The 18,556-nt window shown below is 42.0% G+C and overlaps 1 protein-coding gene across 10 annotated transcripts in view; it reads right to left on the reverse strand.

Annotated features, from left to right (window-relative positions):
• The window catches only part of HECTD1 (HECT domain E3 ubiquitin protein ligase 1), a 365,311-nt gene that overhangs the window by 270,946 nt on the left and 75,809 nt on the right, over positions 1–18,556 (reverse strand). For all 10 annotated transcript variants that reach the window (XM_033952151.1, XM_033952152.1, XM_033952156.1 and 7 more), the window contains exons 7-10: positions 15,658–15,734; positions 15,462–15,560; positions 13,821–13,935; positions 4,304–4,478 (exon numbers count right to left, since the gene is read on the reverse strand). In XM_033952151.1, coding sequence (XP_033808042.1) covers positions 4,304–4,478; positions 13,821–13,935; positions 15,462–15,560; positions 15,658–15,734 — 466 coding nt within the window. The remainder of the gene's footprint in view (positions 1–4,303; positions 4,479–13,820; positions 13,936–15,461; positions 15,561–15,657; positions 15,735–18,556) is intronic.

Here is an 18,556-nt window from a genome sequence, read left to right on the forward strand (position 1 = left end):
GTTACCTAATCTGGTGTGGTATTATCAAGCGGCACAGCTGAAGTTAATGCTTGATTGGGAGCTGGGGGAACGGTACAGCTGGAACAGCGATATAGTGGTTTGGAGCCTTTGAAATATAGGCTGTGGACTTCTGGCCCGCAGCGTTCATGGGTTCAGAGCATATCAAACCCCTTCGTACAACATTTGGCAAGGGTATGGAACCAGGTGCGTACTAACTTGGGAGGGGGGGCTTTGGTGTCTTCCCTGGCTACTATCACGGCTGAACCTTTATTTTCAGCAGGTCATGATAATCGGGTTTTTCATAGATGATCTCAAAAGGGGATTCAAGTATTTAGAGATTTAATGGGGACGACTGGGATTGTTTCTTTTAATGCAATCCAACAGAAATATGACTTACCGGATGGTGATTGTTTCGCTTACTTTCAAATTAGACATTTTATGCAAGCTCAGGGTTGGGACTCTGGATTGCTGCTTGAGAGGAAAACGCTGGAAAATCTGTGGCTGGTACTTCAGAAAGTTCCTAAATCATTATCGGTGCTGTATCAATATAGGAGGGGATACTCACCTACTACTCATTCGTTTCGTCAGCACTGGGAGAGGGATTTAGACTCCCGGTTGACAGCTAAAGATTGGGAGGCAATATGTAGGGAGGTATATAAGGCCTCTTCCTGTGCTTTGATTCAGGAAAACGCTTATAAGGTTCTTACAAGGTGGTACTATACCCCGGAACGCCTGCATAGAATGTTCCCAGGAGTATCTGATCAATGTTGGAGATGCGGCTCACATGTGGGGTCCTTTTTACATATCTGGTGGGACTGTGGGGTTCTCAATTCCTTTTGGAAGGCGGTGATTGGTACTTTATCTGAGTGTTTGGGTGAATGTGTTGTACTTTCCCCTCTGAGTTGCCTTTTAGGATTATATAATATTAGGGAGCATACCTGGCAAACTAAGTTTCTTCGTTGGGGGTTGGCAGCTGCGAAATGCCTCATTGCCAACCACTGGAAAAATACAGAGGCCCCCTCTTATACTATATGGGTTAACCGATTGTTATCTTTGGGGAGGATGGAGATAGCCGTGGCTAAGAGACGCCACACCTATATCATTTATTTCCACACTTGGAGTAAGTTGGAAGACCTGCTGGATACACTCTAGGGGATCTCCTAGTATTGGATGTTCTGTTGTCTGCTCAGTGAATGGGGAGGGGGGGGACTGTGGGGTAATTTGGGATGGGGAACATGGGCTTGAGGTGGGGTAGGGATGGAGAAGACTAGATGTGGTTGGATGGTTTTGTTTTTGATTTTGGGTTGTGGTATTCTTGCTTTTACTACTGCCTTACCTGTATTGTAATAGTATCTGATGTTACTTGTTTCTTGCAGTTTGCTATTCTTGTACACTATATTGAAAACTTTTCAATAAAAATTTATATATGAAAAAAAAAAAATCAGTAGATAAACAGCAAAGAAACAATAAACCCCAATGGTTCACTAAGGAGATCTCGCACCTCGTTAAGGAGAAGAAAAAAGCATTTCTTTCCTACAAGCGAACGCAGAAAAGAGAAGCCAAAGTAGAATATAGGACCAGGTCTGCAGCGGTCAAAACGGCAGTTAGGGAGGCCAAACTTCGAGTGGAAGAAACTCTGGCAAAAAACATTAAGAAAGATGACAAATCCTTCTTCAGGTATATTAGTGATAGGAAAAGGAACACAGACAGGATAGTACACCTTAGACGACCGGACAGAAACTACACGGTAGCGGATTCCGAAAAAGCCGAACTACTAAATGAATACTTCTGCTCAGTCTTCACCTGCGAGGCACCGGGACACGGACCACAGTTGAAGGCAAAACAAAACACGGAAGACCCGTTTCAGAATTTTGAGTTCACACCAGGAAACGTCTACAGCGAACTGACAAGGCTCAAGGTAAACAAGGCCATGGGACCGGATAATTTACACACTAGAGTGCTCAGAGAATTGAGAGATGTTCTGGCGGAACCGTTGGCCGTGCTCTTCAATCTCTCACTAAGTACGGGAAAAGTTCCTTTGGACTGGAAAACAGCTAACGTCGTTCCTCTGCATAAAAAGGGTTGCAAAGCAGAGGCTGTGAACTATAGACCGGTGAGTCTCACTTCACTAGTGTGTAAACTCATGGAAACACTAATTAATCTAATAAATTAGATATGATCTTGAATGAGGGGAGTCTCCGGGATCCCAGTCAACATGGATTCACCAAGGGTAGGTCCTGCCAATCCAATCTTATCAGCTTCTTTGACTGGGTAACAAGAAGGCTGGACTTGAGAGAATCCTTGGAAGTCGTATACCTGGACTTCAGCAAGGCTTTTGACAGCGTTCCACACCGCAGGCTGCTGAACAAGATGGAATCGATGGGGTTAGGAGACACACTAACTGCATGGGTTAAGGATTGGCTAAGTAGCAGACTTCAGAGGGTGGTGGTTAACGGTACCCTCTCAAACATCGGAGGTGACCAGTGGAGTGCCGCAGGGCTCAGTCCTGGGCCCACTCCTCTTCAACATATTCATTGGGGATCTGACTCAAGGGCTTCAAGGTAAGGTAACTTTATTCGCTGATGACGCCAAACTATGCAATATAGTAAGCGACTACAATCTACAGGATACTATGGCACATGTCCTGCGTACATTAGAAAGTTGGTCCTCGACCTGGTAACTGGGTTTCAAGTAGATGTTTAAGAACTTTGGCTTCTAGGGTACCTTGGAGCCAGAGTTGTGGAAGACGTTGATGGCATAGCATAACGCCTTTTAAATTATGTAGTCGGCTGTTTTGGATCATGCAACTTGGAGGCTGAGGGAGAGGTCATACAACATTTTTGCCTGGTGATCTTCTGCATACTTTTTTCAATGTAATTACTGAAAAATTTGTCTTATTCGCAAGGTGGTCTTGAAAAGCGAGTTCCAAGCCTGATTTCTGAAGCTATGCTTGCTGTCTCATTACAATAGACAAGGCTGATGCTCAGGAAATGACATCAAAAGCATCAAAGATTGATCTCAACAGGAATGTCGTGTTCTCAAGGAGTGTATTAAAAATAGCCCAATGTTGTTTATGATGTCTATGTAATATACACCATCAATCCACAACGGTATATAATAAACTTCAAAGTGCCTACTTTCTAATCAATCTTTTTTTCTTCAGATAATACATTTCTAAGTACCTCTACGGTCTTCAGTTCTAGCCAACCACCAGCCAAATTATTTGAAGGCTTGCTTCTCTTTCTGGCTTTTATTCATCATCAGACCTTAGTTTTTTTTAAGTGATTTTGCTCTATATTCTATGTTTTGTGCAAATCAATAATCTTTTCTTATACAACTTTAAAACTTATGTACTTAGCTTAAGCTATTTCTTCATTCTTTTTTTGAACCTCGGGAAGAACTTTAAGGTTCAACAAGTTTCGCCCGAAGGCTTTTTCAAGAACAAGTCCTCCCTTTTGTTTTGCTCCGCAGCATCCCGACGTGTGTTCTTCTATACAAAGATGGGTGGTACGTCAAAAGCACGGACATTGGCGCGCTAACAATCCTGCACCTCTCTTATTGCGGATATCGAGCCTTCAAAGAATGTATTTGTAACTCTGAACAATGTTGACAAGAGTCTACCCGGTGCTCAGGACCAAGACACTGAAGACACCAGTTGTGTGGATCAGTGATTGATATGGCCCTATTGTACCGACAACATCTCTTGAAACCGGAAGGTTTCGACATTGTGGGGAAAAAATGCTGACACAAGATCAAAGGAATCAATTTTTCCTCTGATGGTCAAGTAAATTCGTGATCAAAAAAGAGTTGATGCTACCAACCAGAAAACTGGCTGAAAAAGGGCTGAAAACCCAAAAATGAAAATAATAAATAATTTTGAACAAAATAAAGTAATAACAAACAAAAGAAAATCGATACAGGAAGGCACAAAAAAGGAAAAAATAGTGCAATTTGAGAGACTCCAATGACACACTTCTTTTGAGCTCCACGGAAAACTAAGAACTGATGGTCCCGCGAGCCAACGTCGAGCAGGAAGGCATTCACTCAAGCATGTTACAGGGAGTCTTGAAACTTCTAAGAAGTTAAACCGACAGTACAATTTTGCACTGTCTGTACTGGGCTCCAGGAATGATGTCACCCATCTGTGAAAATATGCTACCTGTTTGCCCTGGATAATAATGGGTACATAAAGTCAAGAATAAAGGTTAAAAAAATGAGCAAATGCCCAGAGGAAAACAGATCATGTCTGAAATTTGTCTCTCTATGCTGGCACCATATGAACCATAGACAGAAATAGTTTTACCTAATTGAAGGCAGCATAGTTTGCTGAAATGTTTGTGCAAAGACGGGCAATAATCTTTTCAGGTATATAGGTGCCATTTCTGGATCTCCTCTGGGTTCATTACAATCATCTTCATCCTTATTGGCATCTTTTTTCTTCTTGTCATCTCCTTTGTTAACAGGACACATCCAGTCACCTGAAGAGAGTTTTGAATATACAGTAAAGGAGTGCAACGTTGTTAATTAAATAGTTTACTTAATAACAGATGTTTACATTTTGTTTTGGGGTTATAAAATACTCAAACTAAAATTTGACTGTTTTGGGATTAAGTTTGATTTAGACAACAAAAACAATTAAAATGAACTTCATACTAAACGAGCATAGCCAATAATATATCCTTCTTACTGTATCATACAATATACTGAATTGACACATGAGCCTCCAAGAGTGGAAACGAAAAACTGAGATTCACTTCACACTTACCACATACAGAGCTAATCAGTTTAATCCAAATCTCCGAATCGCCAAAGTTAAGGCAATGACTATTTACTGTCTGAGAAATTGTCTTAAAACTTGTGGAAAAGGGAGATTTGGATTAAAATGATAAATTTGTGGTCTATTTAAATTGTCTTTGTGAAATTTATCTGGCTGGCAGGTTCTGCTGTAGAGTAAATCCTTTAAAAATATGCATTTTTTTTCTTTAATGCTTATTAAAGCAAACTCAGACATAGCACTGCTGCAAGTTTTCTGTTCAGTGCTTAATTCCCACCCCAAGTTCAATCTTCAATTTATAGTCTGTTAAGCAAATAAGAGGATTGGGGGTAAGCGAAGATTTCTCACCTGCAGACTTACTTGGGCATCTTTATTAGCAAGTTACTAGCCTTTAATTCTAGTTCCTTAAGTTTATCTTCAAACAACAAATAGCATACGCTATCCTAATAAATTTAAGGGACTTATATTAGTTTAAGTATCTCTACTTTATTAGCAACTTTAAGCAACTAACCAAATAATTGATACAAAGATGGGGACAGCAGTCTAGCAACAAGATGGAGGCTATCCAGTTCTTTGTATTAAGGTTTTGGTTTTTTAATTTTGATATACCGCCTATCTAGCAGTCTAGGCGATGCCACCATGTATGATTATCTCCTAGTTGGTGAGATGTCATATTTGTGTACTCAGTACTAAGAGCTCCTAATGCTCAGGGAACAAATTTGGAGGGGCTGAGATAGACAGAAAGGTATATAGAGGAGACCAGGGCCACAATAGAGAAGGTATGCCTCTAGTCTAGAAGCCTGAATAGAAATAATTGCCTTAGCATTGGAAGTAGTAGTCCTGTAGGAACAACTAGCTCTCTATGTGACACAATATTCTCTTGCACCAATGAAGTGTCCCCAGGGCACGTGCCCAAGAACAAAATTTTAGGACAGACATAATTTGACATGTAGATAGCTGGGTAGCTGGTAAATAAAGATCACTTGTTAACTTGCTCGCCTGGTCTAAAGGTGGAGGACCTCATTCGTCACCTAGATAAGATTTTAAATAGTGCTGGGAAGGAGATGGGTGTCTTGGTATATGTGGGTATCAATGACATAGGAAAGTGTGGGAGGGAAATTCTAGAAGTCAAACAGGTTTTTAGGCAGAAGAAATCTAGAAATACCAAGGTAGCATTCTGTGAAATATTACACCTTCTATCAGGGGTCAGTCACTACATGGCAGGCTCAAGGCACGTGCCAAGCACTTATAAAAATTTTGTATAGATTATTGTACTCTTCATTGTAGATTATTTATCAATTGTAGGCACCACCATAATCATCTGCTTATTCTCTATACCCCGAGACCACCATGTACTGACCCCTGACACAGGCAAAGGTCAAAACGTGGTTGGGTCACTTCAATAAACTGTTCATCGTGATTATCCTCCTACTGTTCATCTTTACTGCCCAAGATCACTTCTTGCTCTTTGGTAGGGAGTCAGTTGGACCATTTCATGGCCATGGTATAAGGTGACAATTTGGAGGAACTCAAACAAGTCTCAGTGAATATAGACACTGCAATAGATCAAATCGACAAACTAAAGAACGGCAAGTCACCTGGACTAGAAGATATACACCCCAGAATACTAAACACTCAAACTGCAGATCTACTATTACTAATGTAATCTATTCATTAAAATCATATACGGTGCTTCAGGAATGGAAAGTGAATAAAATAATGCCAATTTCTAAAAACAATTCCAGGAGTGATTTGGGAAACTAGAGCTGATAAGACTGACTTCAGTGCTGGACAAAATGGAAGAAATTGTTATAATGAACAAAATTACTGAACATATTGAAATAGTTTAAAAGGACAGTCGCCACAGATTTAGCAATGAGGAAGTTGCGACTCGCATCTAGATTTTCAGAAAACATTTAACAAAGTATTTCATATAAGATCCCTAAAAAAATTAAAAAGCCATAGAATAGGAAACAATGTTCTATATTTAACTTGGAACTGGATAACAAGGTGAAAAATAGAGAGAAGGGTTAAATGACCAATTTTCTGAATGGAGGAAGGTAAATTCTAAAGTACCTCAGAGGTACTTGGTATATGCCAAGAAGGTGGATCTTTTTTTTTGGCCTGCAGCAACATTGTAATGATCTCCTCTGCAAATCCCTTTTGCCTTAGATGGCAACTTATCAAGGTCCAAACTATTAAAGGGACCCATTTAAACTAACCCTTCTTCTGCAGGAGGCACAACTTCATTTTAAAATCTGATTTATCATAGCAAATCAGCAGTTTAGAGCAGTGTTCTTCAACCTTTTTACACCCGTGGACCGGCAGAAAAAAAATAATTATTTTGTGGACCGGCAAACTACTAGGACTAAAATTTAAAAATCCCGTTTCCGCCCCATCTCCGCGAGCTCGGTCCCCACAAATCATCTGATCCCATCCACACAAGCCTCAGTTATGATTTTATATTGAATGTATTTTATTAAAGTATAAAAAGAAACAATATTCTGTAGAATTGTCATTTTATAAATACAAATAATTCAGAGCAAGGATCAACAAAACCCCTGTCTCCCCTCCCCTTCACATATATCCCCTCTACTATCAAGAAAACTGAACAAGCCAAATTATTACAGAATGCTACACAGAAATATCATGCTAACAGAATACTGAAGTAACACATGACAGGAATAGTTTTAGGGGAGTGCAACTAGGGCAACTGCCCCCTGGTCAGAGAGCGCCCTAAGCCAGCTGAAAGCTAAAGAAGCACTGCCTGGGTTTTGCAGTCCCCAGTTATGTCTAACACCAGCTCTAGCAGGATATATATTTCAAATCTGATATATTCTAATCACAAAATAGAAATAAAATTATTTTTTTCTACCTTTTGTCGTCTCTGGTTTCTGCTTTCAATCTTTTTTTCACTCTCTTCCTTCCAGCGTATGCCCTCTCTGTCTCTTCAATCCAGCATCTGCCCCTTCCATCCACTATCTGTCCTCTCCCCCTTCCATATGGTATCTGTCTTCTTTCTATGTCCCTCTCCCCTTTCCATCCAGCTTGTGCCCCTCTCTCCTATTTACATGATTCATTCCAGCTTCACTGCTCTCTTCATTTTTATCTCTCCTACACCAGATCTATCATGTTGTCCCTCTGCTTATTTTTCTGCTGACCCCTTCCTATCATCAATCTCTCTACTTTCTCATGCCTGTGTCTCCCCTTCCCCTCCTCTAATCTCTCTGCCAGCTGTTTCCTTCCTTTTTTCATTCTCCCTTCCCTTCCTCCCCTCCCAGCAGCATCTCTCCGTCTCCCTCTCCAGTAGCAGCTGTCCCTTTTTTTTCCTGGCCCAGCAGCTTCCCAGATTCCTTTCCCTCCTCCCCTCCCAGAAGCATTTCTCTTTCTCCCTCTCCAGTAGCAGGTGTCCCTTTTTTTCCCTTGCCCTGCAGCTTCCCAGATTCAGATAGTGGTTTTCTCCCCTCTCAGCAGCTCTTCTTACTTCCCAGCGCAGCGATTCAGGAAGGCAGCCTCGGGTCCTTTGTTGGGTCGCGCCGCCTCTGAGGAAAGAGGAAGTTGCATCATCAGAGGCAGCCGCGACTCAGCAAAAGCCCCGAGGCTGCCTTCGTGAATCGCTGCGCTGGGAAGTAAAAGAGAGCTGCAGAGAGGGGAGAAAGCCACTGTCAGAGGCTCCCCAAGATCTCTCCGGCCCAGCGCACGCTTCAGATGTTGATCTTGCCAGCCCTGCGCGGACCGGCAGGAAGTTCAAATGAGTCAATCTTGCCGGTCCTGCGCGGACCGGCAAAAATTTCCTGCGGACCGGTACCGGTCCGCGGACCGGCGGTTGAAGAACTGTGGTTTAGAGCATAATAGTTTTGCTGGGTAAGAACAATGGTCCATCTAGTCCAGTATCCTGCTCCCACAGTAGCGAATCCAGGTCATAACTGGCAGAAACCCAAACAGTAGCAGCAATCCATGCTACCAATCTCAGGGCAAGAAATTTCTTCCCATAGGGCCTGTTTTACAAAGCTGTGCTAGCGGCTGCTGGGCAATAACGGCCCCGAAGCCCATAGAGATTTAAAGGGCTTCGTGGCTGTTGCCGTATGGCTTTGTAAAACAGGCACATAGTCTCAATAGCAGACAATGGACTTGTCCAAAATGTTTTTTAAACCCAGCTATGCTATTGTCACCACATCCTCTGGCAATGAGTTCCATAACTTTGTTGAGTGAAATATTTCCTTTTATTTGTTTTAAAGATATTGCAATATAACTTCACTGAGTGTCCCCTAGTCTTTGTAATTTTTGAAAAAGTAAAAAAAAAAAAATCAATTTGCTTTTACCCATTCTATACCACTCGGGATTTTGTAGACCTCAATCATATCTCCCCTCAGCCATTTTTCCATGCTGAAGAGCCCTAACCTCTTTAGCCTTGCCTCATTTTGAGGCTAGAGTGATATTTAAATTTGGTTGTAAATGTTATAAAGGTGTCACACTGTCTTGCACCCAATTATCTTGTGTACCATTTCATATTTATTAATTTAAGACGTTCACAGCAAACCCATGCTCTTTTTGTTTTTCCATCTGTCAAAGGTTGCGTATATAAAATACTTTCAATGGCTTTTGTAGTTTCAGGCTACAACTTGGGATAAAGATTTTAGTCGCTTGAAAGCAAGTTTTTTGCCTCCTAGTAGCATTTTAGGGAATTGTTGAAGACTTATTTATTTGCAATCTTTTGGGGAAGATTAATGCATTGTATTTCACTGTGACTGTTCAGTTTTTATTAACCGCATAGAGCTTTAAGGTACTGCAGTATATAAATAATTTTTACGAAAGATTAGGTGCTTACCTTTGCCAATCTTCTTTCTTGTAAATTCACACTCTATTCCTGAACAAGTGGGTTAGGCATACCATGTTGCGAGACTGTTTATAGGATGCCTCATTTACATAATTTTTCTGGCCCTCCCTTCTTACCTCAGGACTGCCCTATGTGCTCCAGTTCATGCAAAAGCAGACAGACACACCTGTAGAGGATACAGACAAAAGGGAGGGGTACGAGGAAACGCCAACAAACCAGTCTAATCTGCTCAATAACATGAAATTACAGATCAATCAAACAATTGAAACAGGTTATTAAAATTATAAACCTGAAAGGAACAGTGCCACATTCTTCACTAACAGAGGGGGGCTGCCACAGCTAAGGATCCCCAAGGCAAAATGCATAACATGTTTGGATGGTACTCTTAGAAAGGCTGGTCAAGAAACCATAACTCCAGCTTAACAGTACTTATCAAGGCAGACAATCAGCGAATCAGCAACTCCCAGGGCAAGTTCCAGGAATGTGGATTTACAAGAAAGAAGATTAGAAGAGGTAAGAACCTAGTCTTTCATTCTTGTACAATCCCACTCTCTTCCTAGACAAGTGTGATGTAACAGAACAGTCCCATAAAGCCAGGATGGGACAGATGAGCCAGCTGCCAATCCAGAAGAACCAAATGCAATATCCTGCTTGGCCGCCACGTCAGTCCTGTAAAACTTCATAAAAGTAGAAGATCGACATTCTCCTCAAGGGAAACTGCTGAGGACTCTGCCCACAAGGAGGATACACTTCTAGTGGAATTCAATGAAATTTAAAGCCCCTTTCCTGATGAAACAAACATAGGTGGATGAAATATCCATGTGGACCCACCTGGAAATGATGGCTTTCGAAGCCGGCCTGCCTTTACAGACAGGACCTACCAGCACAAACAAGTGATCAGATACTTGGAGCTTATTCATGACTTCCTTGTGACTTACAATTCCATAAAAAGGGTAACCATAAAAATGAGACCAAACAAAAACGGATGAGAAATGAATTAGAGGGAGTGCAAAAATGAAAAAGAGGTAAAAAAAAAAAAAAAAAGTGTCTTTGAGGGGATTAGTATTTTTAACAATTGTTAAAGGTCAAGATTGTTGCTGTTGTCCAGGTCTCGTCGTGTCTGAGTAAGTGGAACCAACGTTTCAGTCATCATGCTGTGGCTTTTTTTCAGGGTATGCTATGATATCTGCAATTTGTCTTTGTATATAGTGGGTTCACTGATCTGATTGAGAACAGGGAGGTCCGTTGGTCATGAATTTGAATTCTTGGCAGGAAAGTTTGTTGGTAACTAATTTGAATTTTGGCAGGAAAATTTTAATTTTGGTGGGAACGTTCATTGGACCAAATTTTTAAATTCTGACAGGGACGTTCCTGCCAAAATTCTAATTTTCCCGCAAGAATTCAAATCAGTGACCAATGAACTTTCCTGCAACAAAAGTCTATGCACATCAAGTGACTTAAGAGCCCGATCATGCTTGCTCGATCAAGAGGGAGAAAAGGCGGGCAACCATAGCTCATGATTGATATGGAAACTAGACACCACACCTTTGGAAGGAAGGAGGGAACCGTGCACAGAATCACACTGCTGTCCATAATCCGAAGAAAAGGATCTCTGCAGAACAAAGCCTGAAGTTTGGAGACTCTGTGGGCTGATGTAATGGCCAACAGGAAAACCATTTCAAGTGTGAGATCCATTAAGGGCGACTGGTCCAAAGGCTCATAAGGCAATCAAATAAGTGACCGAAGCACCTGATTGAGATTCCAGGTTGGGCACCAGCAACGTAAAGGAGGACAAAGATGCAGCCAATCCTGAGAAACCTGACATCCAGATGAGCGGCTAGAAAGCCTCTCAGAGATTTAGGACCAAGGCGAGAAAGGACAGCAATCTGAACTCTGAGACCCAACAGCAAGCCCTTTCTCCAGCCCGTCTTGCAGGGAGGTGAGATTAAGAGGCACCGATATCAAGAATAGCTCCTTGTTCTCCTGGGCGCACCAAGATTGAAAACACTTCCAGGATTTTGCATATGCTGCTACAGTTGAGTTCTTCTTACTGCACAAAAACATGAATACAACCCTGAAGACTAAGGCTGCGAGCTCAAGAGCCAGACCGAAAGACCAAAGCAGTTTGGCTCCTGTAGCGCAATCAGGCCCTGCAAAAGGAGATGGGGATGACAGGGGAACCTGAGCCTCTGATCCAGCTGTAAACGAAGAAGGTCGGCATAACACAGCCACCTCAGCCAGTTGGACACCACGAGAATTACCCAACCCTAGTGCACATTGATCTGTCTCAGCATCCATGCCTTCACTTCCTGGCTTGTAACAACGGCTGAAGAACCGACCCACCTTCTTGTTGGTTGTCAATGCCTCTTATTCAGATTGAACACTGGACAACCCCATTTCTCCACTGTACAGCTGAAGGCTTTCTGGGACAGAGACCATTCCCTAGGATCCAGAGTCTGATGACCGAGATAATCTGCTTGTATATTGTCCACTCCAGCCTCATGTGCCACGATTATCACTAAGAGGTGGCTTTCCACCCAGCGAAAGAGGAGTAATCCTGGTACCTCCCTGGCGATTTACTTAAGCCATTGCCGTGGCATTGTCCAAGAAGACATGTACCATCTGATTCCAAAGGAGACATTCGAAGTGTAGCAGAGCTAATAACCCAACGCTCCAGGCAATTCATTGACCACTTCCTCTCGGACAGGGACCACCATCCCTGGACTTGTCTGTGAAAAGAGCACCCCAACCGATAAACTGGTATCTATCATCAGGATTACCCAGGCGGAAATCCAGAGGGAAGACCCCGGGACAGAGATTGGGAATGTAATCACCAGGCCAAAATGTCCAAGGGAGCTGAACATGCAGCGGATCCCTCTGCGAGCTCCAATGGAAAATAAGCACATCCTCAAGCCCAGAGAACCACATCTATGGTCGCGATCATGGACCCCAGGACCTGCAGGTACTCCAAGGTTGTCTGAGCCAGAGTCTCTAAAAAGGCACGTATCAGCTGATGAAGCGTCTCCTGGTGCGATTCAGACAGAAACACCTTATTCATCCCTATGGTGAAGCAGACCCCCAGGTACTCCAAGTCCTATGTCGGAACAAGCAGGCTCTTCCAAAACTTGATCACTCAAGCTTAGGTTCTGAAGCAAATGAACTACCTGGCGAACCACCCGACGCTCCTCAAACTCTGACTGGGTTCTGATGAGCCAGTCGTCCAGATATGGATGGACTTAGATTTCAAGCTTCTGCAGATGGGCTGGTACTACCACCATCACTTTGGTGAAGGTCCAAGGTGGTCGCCAACCCGAAGGGCAAGGCTGCAAACTGGAAATGCTGCTGCAGAACATGGAAGCACGGATTATTTCCTGTGCTCTGGAAAAATGGGAATCTGCAGATAGGCCTCCATTAAATCCAGGGAAACCAGAAATTCCCCAAGAGCCACTGAGGCGATCACACTGTCTCCATCTTGAAGTGGGGAACCTTGAAGGCCAAACTGACTGCTTTGAGATCCAAGATTGGTCTTCAGTCTTCGGAGCCTCTCACTGGCATGATGAAGTATATTGAGTATCTGTCTGAACCCGAGTCGGCCTCTGGGACTGGTTCTATGGCCGCAATATCCAACAACCTTTAGACCGTGGCCTCTACCTGGACTGCCTTGTCTGGTCTTCCCATTGGGGAGTCCAGAAAACCCCTGCAAGGGGCCGATAAAACTAGAGTTTGTAGCCATCCTGAAGGATATCCAGAACACGGTGAGCAGAGGTGATGGTCATCCACTGCTTCAGGAAGGCCGATCTGGCGTCACAATTGTTTGTTCAGGGTTGATGCAGAGTGACTTCCTGAAGACTGTGGACACTGGGATCCACCAAACCACTATTTAGTTGACTGATAGGAGCTCTGACTTGAGAAGCCTTCATAGTACTGACAGGAACGCCTGGAGGACCGAAAGCAATTTCATGGCATGGTTTGTAAAATCACACAGCATAGATATTAATCTATATACAATTTTTAAATGGATAAAATTTTATCCTCACACTGACCACATTCAAATAAACCTCCCCAATAATTCTATTAGCTTACAGAAAAAGTGCAGCTGTTTATTAACACATACAGGCTTTAGTAGTTACAATTAAATCAAGCAAATAGGAATCAAGCACCAGTTTAATGGTAAGAGCAAAACATTATATGTTGGAAATTCAGACTAACCTGGAGATTGCAGAATAGCCACTACTTCACTGTGTCCTCTTTCACGAGCTTTGTCTAAAGGTGTTTTACCATCTTCATCCCTCAAATCAGGGTTTGCACCATGTCGCAAAAGTGTCTGAGCGTGAAAAAAAAGTATGCAATTTAGAACATACCAGATTTAAGAACTGTGTTGGCTACTGAATATTGACTGACCATGTTCTTCAAACAATGTTCTAACCATGCTAACAGTACCCCTTTCAGTATATGGCTTGAGGATCAGCAGCTACACACATATTTACATTTTTTAAAAATATGTTAAACTGTTACCAGGTTCAAGGAATTTTAAATAATTAGATTTGATAACCTCTTATTGTAATATGACCATTATGTAACTACAAAGTGCAAAACTTATACCACAAATTTTACCTTCTCTTCCATATCTGTTACTTTGCTTGGCAAGTCCCATATTTTGCAGTTTTATTTAGTTACATTTAATTCTATTTTGGGCAGTTTGCTGTACCCTTTGAAATAGAGGTAATTTAACAGTTCTCGACGGCTTCCGTGGCTGGCGTCATGAATGTTGCTGTTGTCTGGGTCTCACCGCATCTGGGTATGCAGAACTGACATTTCTGTCATCATGCTATGGCTTTCTTCAGGGTATACTGTGAGGTCTGCAATTTCTCTTTATAAACAGTGGGTCCACTGCCCTGAGTGAGAACAGGGAGGTCTGTTCATCATGAATTTGAATTTTTCCAGAAAGTTCGTTGGTCACAAATTTGAAATGTGGTGAGAAGGTTTATGGTTACTGATTTGAATTCTGGCAGGAAAATTTGAATTTTGGTAGGAACATTCATTTGACCCAATTTTTAAATTCTAGCAGGGAAGTCTGTGGTCACATTTTTTGAATTCTGACAAACAAGTGGTGGTGGAAACTTTTAGATGAAGTACAAACGCCTTCTCCCTCCATCTAAAAGTTTCCACCACCCCTTTCTTGTATGTCAGAATTCAAAAAAATGTGACCACAGACTTCCCCGCCAAAATTTAAAAATTCGGTCAGACAGATGTTCCTGCCAAAAATTCAAATTCATGATCAACAGACCTCCCTGTTCTCAATCAGGTCAATGAACCCGCTATATATAAAGACAAACTGCAGATCTCATAGCATACTCTGAAGAAAGCCACAGCATGATGGCTGAATCATTGGTTCCACCTATCCAGACATGACGAGACCTGGACAACAGCATCAATCTTGACCTTTAACAATTGTTAAAAATACTAATCCCCTCCAAGACACTATATTTTTAACCTCTTGCTTTTTCACTTTTGCACTCCCTCTAATTCCTTTCTTATGCCCGTTTTTATTTGGTCTCATTTTTATACTCGTTATCTTTTTTATGTGCTACTTTGTGGTATATCAAAATAAAATTGAACTTAACTGTTCAATTGTTCTTGGAGTATAATTCTACAGAACACAAGAACATTCATTCACCCTAACACAGAGAAATATACAAGGCACTGTTAAATATTAAGCTCTCTCAGTAACATCTGCCAATTGTCTCAAAAATACGGGTGACGAGAATACAAAAACTGCTATAATTTCTAATAAGTCTAAAATCTAAACTTTATCAGGTTATCTACTAGAGCACAGTTTGGAATTCATACCTTTGCTACTTGAGGTCTTCCAAAACATGCAGCATAATGCAATGAAGATGACCTCTGACCCCTATTTACATCAGCACCTCTTTCACACAGAAATTCCACCTAAAAAGCAATGACCCCAAAAGGTTTATCTTTAATCTTTTTTTGCGTTTAAATTTACAGGTTCCACAGAGCTCTACATAAACATTTAGTAACTCACCATTTCTTGAGTTCCAAAAGCAGAGGCCCAGTTTAAGAGAGTCTGTCCTACATCATCCATAAAATTTACTTCAAATGCTGCAAAATATGAGAAAAGCGAATATTAAAAAGGTCAACAGTAAGTACCAGTAAATTGAAATCAATTCGCAGACCAAGATTTTGTTCTTCAGGCCAGCTGGGCATTTTGTGACAACAATGTTCACAGCCCTTTCTATGAAAGAACTCTTATCATTGTATAATGGAATCATCTACTGATCACATTTAGGATCAACAACTGTAGGGTTGGTATGTGATGCCTGGATGAAGGCTGCTGTTCCAGAGAAATTGGCTAAGTGAACTGGGGATATAAGATAGGAGAGAAAAACTAACTTATTGCGAATGAAGGCTCATGGTGCCAGATCCCAGTCTGACAGAATTGGAAACACAAAGAGAGAAAGAATGTGCCAGGCTCAAAAAATGGCAACTGCGCTGGTTGCTATTTTAAAATATTTGCCGAGAAAATAACCTTCCAAAAACAAGGCTACTGATAAGCCCATTTGACAAAAAAAAGGGAAGAATGTTTTTCCTTAACTGCCTCACTAACATAAGAAGAGGGCTTAAACCAAGTTCAAAAAGGTTGACAAAAAATCTCAGGAAGTACACCGAATAAAGGAATTAGACTTAGTAGATAAAGACAGCTTGTTCACCCTCTTCAAGGTAAAGAGAACGAGAGGGCACTCTCTAAAGTTAAAAGGGGATAGATTTCGTACAAACGTAAGGAAGTTCTTCTTCACCCAGAGAGTGGTAGAAAACTGGAACGCTCTTCCAGAGGCTGTTATAGGGGAAAACACCCTCCAGGGATTCAAGACAAAGTTAGACAAGTTCCTGCTGAACCAGGCTAGTCTCAGTTAGGGCACTGGTCTTTGACCTAAGGGCCGCCACATGAGCGGACTGCTGGGCACAATGGACCACTGGTCTGACCGAGCGGCAATTCTTATCTTCTTGTTCTTATCAAGATTATAATGTTAAGGTTGCAAGAAGTGCCGACGTATCTTAAAAGGTACAAACTAGATTTTCTATGCCTTTACTCCATCACTGGAAGTTTTCAACAGCATTAGATCCAGTAACCATAAAGGGGATGACAGATCCCTTTAGTTTATTTTTCCTGTTTCTACAGTAGTAGGTGATCAACTTTGTCATACCTTTCATTTCCACTTAAGGTTTCACTTCCCTCTTCCTCAACTCACGCAAACCTATGAATTGAAAATCAAGGAGGAAACAAGGGACTCACTGCACTGGAAGTGCAGGTAGACAGAATGTGGAACAAATAAGATGATCAGTAGAAACTTAAATTATGAGGTCCACAGAAACACAAAAAAAATGAAGGCAGATAAAGATCATATGGCCCCATCTAGTCTGCCTATCTATGCTATCTACTATCCCTTCCTCTTCCTTAGAGATCCAACATACTTGTCCCAAGGTTTCTTGAATTCAGATACAATTTTAATCTCCACCACCTCTACCAGGAGGCTATCCCATGCATTCACCACCCTTTCTGTGAAAAAAAATATTTTCTGAGGTTACTTCTTAGCCTATCCTCTTTCACCTTCTTCCTATGCCCCTCATTCCAGAAATTTCTTTCTTTTTTCCCCCACTTGAATTTTTATTTAACCAATACAAACAAGTACAATGATATATGCAAAGCACATACCAGCACTGTACAAGAATAAAAATAGCCAACAGTGATGTACCAGTACTTTTTGGCACATGCATATTAAGAGATAACATGTCACCCCTCTCCCTAACACTCCCCTCCCAAACCCTAGAACCCCCATGGAAAGGATATGTGCACTTAATCCATTGACTATAAGTCAATTATTTTCTGTCCATTACAGTGAAGATGCAATTCCAGAGTGAGTGAGTTGCCAGTCTTCATAAGCGTCCCAAATCTTATGATATCGAGGCATATGGTTTCTTCTAAGTCAGCTCAGACATTTGTTGAATATACATTGTACCTTGGTTTACGAGCATAATTCGTTCCAGGAGCATACTCGTAATCCAAAGCGCTCATATATCAAAGCAAAGTTTCCCATAGGATATAATGGAGACTCGGACGATTCGTTGCTACTGCTGCCAGCAACCGACATAAACATGACAGAACTGCAGAGGAGTGAGAAAGGTGATGGAGCAGTGCCAGATCTACAGGGAAGAGGAGAAAGAAGAAAAAAACTGTTCCAAGGGGAGAGATGCTGAGCCCACAGTGGGAAGTGTTTATTCCACCTCCCTCTGGATTACCGTGTGGACAGAATGGTTAAGTAACCAGAAGGCAGCTGAATTCATGAGAACTTTGCTCTTTCCACAGCCGAACCAACCACGTAACTTGCTATTCAATGGGGCCTTGCAGCTTTAACTTTTTTTTTGTTCATTTTGTGCCGCGGGTGCCTACCTTCTTGCCGGCTCACTCCTCCTTCTTGCAACAGTGCTCGCTCAAAGCCGCGGTTCCCACTTGCCCCCTGCGGCCGACCTGGAAGCCCTCCCTCTGACGTCACAATGTCAGAGGGAATGCCTCCGGGCCAGCCGCAGGAGGCACGCAGGAGCTGCTGCCTATGGCCCCGAGCGAACACCACAGCAAGGAGGAGGGAGCCAGCAAGAAGGCAAGCACTCAGGGGCAGCAGAGGAAAAGGAAAAATTATGTTTTAACCTGTTAATTTTCTTTCCTTTAGTCACAGCAGATGAATCCAGAGACTAGTGGGATTACGTTCATCAATCAGCAGGTGGAGATAGAGAGAACTGAGTTGTCCTCAGCCTTATTGATGCACAGCCTCCTGGCCAACCAGTATAGGTCATCTCAGAGAAATCAAAAAACAAACTCAAACTGAAGAAACTCCTTTCCCACATTTATGAAACACGAAAACCAATGC

The sequence above is a fragment of the Geotrypetes seraphini genome, chromosome 7 (genome assembly GCF_902459505.1).
Source record: "Geotrypetes seraphini chromosome 7, aGeoSer1.1, whole genome shotgun sequence".
Taxonomy (NCBI): Eukaryota; Metazoa; Chordata; class Amphibia; order Gymnophiona; family Dermophiidae; genus Geotrypetes; species Geotrypetes seraphini.